Below are 3,737 nucleotides of genomic sequence, written 5' to 3'. Positions count from 1 at the left end.
CCATCTACAAAGAACCTCACATTCTTGATCGTGAGCCTCATATCAACCTTGCAACACCTTTTGAGAAACTGGAAGTTTTGTGTAAATCACTGGTGGATTTTGAAAACATGCGAAGGAACGGTGTTGACCTCACTGAAGAATCAAGGTTGGGGAAACTACTTCCAACGTTTTTATGGTCTAGTTTACACAAACCTGGTTAAGGAATTCTAGAGATTCGCTGACGCTGACGATCACTACATCGTCTCCTATGTTCTAGGAGTTAAGATGGTAATCACTGAGAAATCCATTGTTTCTCTTCTGGGCATGGAGAAAGATGGAGGAAGAAGAATTTACAACATTAATCCTAGGGCAAAGTATATGTCCCTTGAGATTAATCCAACCATCTTTCAACAGAACACTCAAGGCAAACACTCCAAGAACAAGGAACTACATCAGAACCTCTGGGTCTGGCTGAAGATCATCTTGGGCACCATCCATCATCGCCCAGCTTCCAACTCTTCAGACTACATCAGCACAGACCAGAAGTGCATTCTGCACTGCTTCCACAAGGGTCTGAAGCTATGCCTCTCTGCACTCATCTTCAAGTATCTCAGAGACTCTGTGAGAGATACCAGAAACAACATGAAGCCCAGAAACTACATTCCTTTGGGCAGACTCATCTCTGACGTTCTAATTGAAAGCGGTCTCGTGGATCATCTGATTACATTCAGACTCATGGAAGACGTGATGATCGACACTGGAAGAGCTCTGAACGCCCGCAATCTGAAGAGCATGGGGATTCTGAATCAAGTAAGGGTCAAACCTACTCTGGACACCTCTTGGGATGCTCTTAAAGATCAAAGAAAGAATCTAAATGAACTCTATTTGTTCTCAAAGATCGATCCTCCAGAGGTAGTCATGTATTACTTAGATGATTTGCGAAAACAAGGAGTTGAGTTCTCAGACTTCAACTTAGACTGGCTGCCAGAACGCCCTCCAGACTTCATGAAGCGACCACGAGGACAATTTGAGAAGGCGAAGCAGGCGAAGAAAGTGAAGCTGGGAGAATCCTCTGGATCAAGACCTCCAGTACCTCTGACTGGATCTTCTGGTAAGTCTGTTTCTCTCGCTCCTTCTGTACAAATTAAGCCTATTGCTTCCTATATCCCTCAACCAACACCCATATATACCAACTCAGATACTCCTCCCTCAACCACCAGACCATCTAACCAACCCTCTCAAAAATTTAACCTAGCCACCACCTCTCTACCCCTTTCGGAAGCAGAAATGCTAAACGAAACAACCTCACCCTCTTCATCTTCTTCTCCAGAATCACCACCCTACTATAATGTTTCCTCAGATACTGAACCATCTGACCCTCACTCCCCAACTCTGGCTCAACTCCAAACACATGCTCTGGCCTCACAACAGCCAACACAATCCGTACCTGAACCAGAAGTCACCTCATCACCCACAAAAGAACCAAACACAACCACATCTGACCCTTCACCATCTGAAACAATTCACGCTGAAACACAACCACCCAACTCTGATATACCGCCACCAAATACATCTGCTGAACCACAAACTCCCACACTCAACCTAAGTCCTCCCACTTCTCCACCCCTAGCCTCTGAACCTGAAAACACCCTTCCAACCCTTGAGGAAGCAATAATGGTGTTTGCAGAAGCTTCAGTTGACAAGGTCAAGTCTCTGACCATCAACTCTGGCATCAGTGACGATCCTTCCACTGTAAGGACACACTGGAACAGAGTGATTAGTTGGATGACCTCTGAAGCCTTTAAGCTGAAGGGCCTCTCTGAGCAAGTCCGCAACGACTTCATCAGAGACGCTGAGATCAGACTACAAGAGCGCCTAGCCAGAGAAGCTGAGGAGCAAGCACACAAAGAAGCAGAAGAGAAAGTCAAGCAAGAAGAACTGCAAAGGATCAAGGAAGCTGAAGCCAAAGCTCTAGCTGATGCCGCTGAAGCTGAAGCATAAGCCAAAGTTTCCGCTGAAGCAGAAGCACGCCTAGCTGAAGAGTCTGCCACCAGGGTAGAACAGGGTGCTCTGACTCAGGGGGAGTCTTCCACTTTTGTCCCTCTGGTTCTAAAGACTCTTGAGGAACTTCAGAAAGAACAGCAGGAAGTCCGAGCCAGATTGGATCAACAGGATTCAATAAATGTCAACATTCAGAATCTGCTGACCCAACTGCTCCAGAGGATGCCTCCACCTCCAAACCCTTAGGCACTTAGGACTTGTTCATGTGTTCTTTTCCTTTTGCTTGTTGCTCTGATTTGCTTGTTGTTTTCTGATTTGCTTGTTTGTTGTCTGTGTTTCTGGCATCTGTACCTGCTATGTGAATATATCTATATATCTTTTTGCTCTTTCATTTTCACTAAGTCTTTTTGATTCTAACAAAAAGGGGGAGAACTAAAAACAGCTCTGATGAAAACATATCTAACTCCTATCAGAACTCTGGAAACATTGTTTCTAACCTTTTTGACTTAGAAATTTGCAGGAGAGTAGCTAAAAACACCATATCATGGAAGGTCTGGTAAGAACTTCTGAACTCCCAGACTTATCTCAGGGGGAGCTCACTTCCACCTGATCTAAAACTCTTATCTAAAAATGTTTCATCTCTGAATTAAGATTGTTTTGTCATCATCAAAAAGGGGGAGATTGTAAGAACAAAATTAGTTCTACAATAGAATTCCAGGATTTTGATGATAACAAAGGATGAAACCAAAAATGGCACCCTAACGAATTTTTTCTAAGTGTGCAGGACTCTGAACACCAACAAAGGACTCTGAGCATTTTATCAGATACAAACATTGATCAGATACAAAGTGCTAGAAGATCAGACGCATCTGAGGAAGAAGTGCGCCCAAGAAGTTCTGAATCTGAGCAAAGTAAGACAGTAAAAAGAACCAGAAGCTCTAACATCCACTGGTCTTAGTTCTGATGATCTAGAAGACTAGTACTTTGAGAAGCTCCGATGTAACTTCAACATAATCTCCTTCTGACGCATGACTCTAATATAACAAGACTCTGATGAAGATTCACCAAATCCAGAAAGAATAACAGAAAGAATTTCTCAAAATGGAAAGGAAGTATTTTAAGAAAGAAGTTATTCAGGGAGACAAATTGGTTATGGCAAGAAACACAGAAGTAATGACATTGAATGCTCATCAAAGACCAATATTCTGTCATCACTCCAACGGTCCTTCTCACTACTATATAAAGGATAACCTACCTCATTGAGAGACATAACAACAACGCACAGAAAAAGTTATTCATATTCTCTCTCAATTTTTCACGAGCTGCTGCTCATACGTGAAAATTCTTGCTTAAATATTTTGTTGTAATACTTGCTTACTCTTAGAAGCACTTTCTATTACGAATCTATTTTGCTAAATTGTTTTTGTTCCTCAAGTGACTATGCGTAGTTTGTATACTTGAGAGGACTAAGAGATCATTCTCTTAGACATTTGGTTGTATAATCTTTCAAGATTAGTGGATTAAGTCCTTTTTGAAGGCAAAATCACCTTGGTCGGGTGGACTGGAGTAACTTTGTTTTCTTAGCGAACCAGTATAAAATTCTGTGTGTTCTTATTTGTTGAAAAAGCTTTTATTTTTCTAAAACAATTCAAACCCCCCTTTCTTGTTTTTCTCACCTTCACTTAGTAGCTTGCATGGTTGACACATCATTTCTTAGTAGCTTGCATGTGCGACACGTCACTTCGAACTAGCTTGCA

General features: G+C 42.1%; 1 protein-coding gene across 1 annotated transcript; it reads left to right on the top strand.

The window, feature by feature from the left end:
• The first annotated feature begins 897 nt into the window (after positions 1-897).
• LOC127078891 (proline-rich receptor-like protein kinase PERK8) lies at positions 898-2,512 on the top strand. Its single transcript, XM_051019305.1, has 2 exons — positions 898-1,683; positions 2,501-2,512. The coding sequence occupies exons 1-2, from the start codon at positions 898-900 to the stop codon at positions 2,510-2,512; spliced, it is 798 nt and encodes a 265-aa protein (XP_050875262.1).
• The last annotated feature ends 1,225 nt before the right edge of the window (positions 2,513-3,737 follow it).

The sequence above is a fragment of the Lathyrus oleraceus genome, chromosome 5, assembly GCF_024323335.1.
Source record: "Lathyrus oleraceus cultivar Zhongwan6 chromosome 5, CAAS_Psat_ZW6_1.0, whole genome shotgun sequence".
NCBI lineage: Eukaryota > Viridiplantae > Streptophyta > Magnoliopsida > Fabales > Fabaceae > Lathyrus > Lathyrus oleraceus.
The sequence above is the reverse complement of the archived record's forward strand: the minus strand, read 5'-3'. Positions and strand labels throughout refer to the sequence as shown.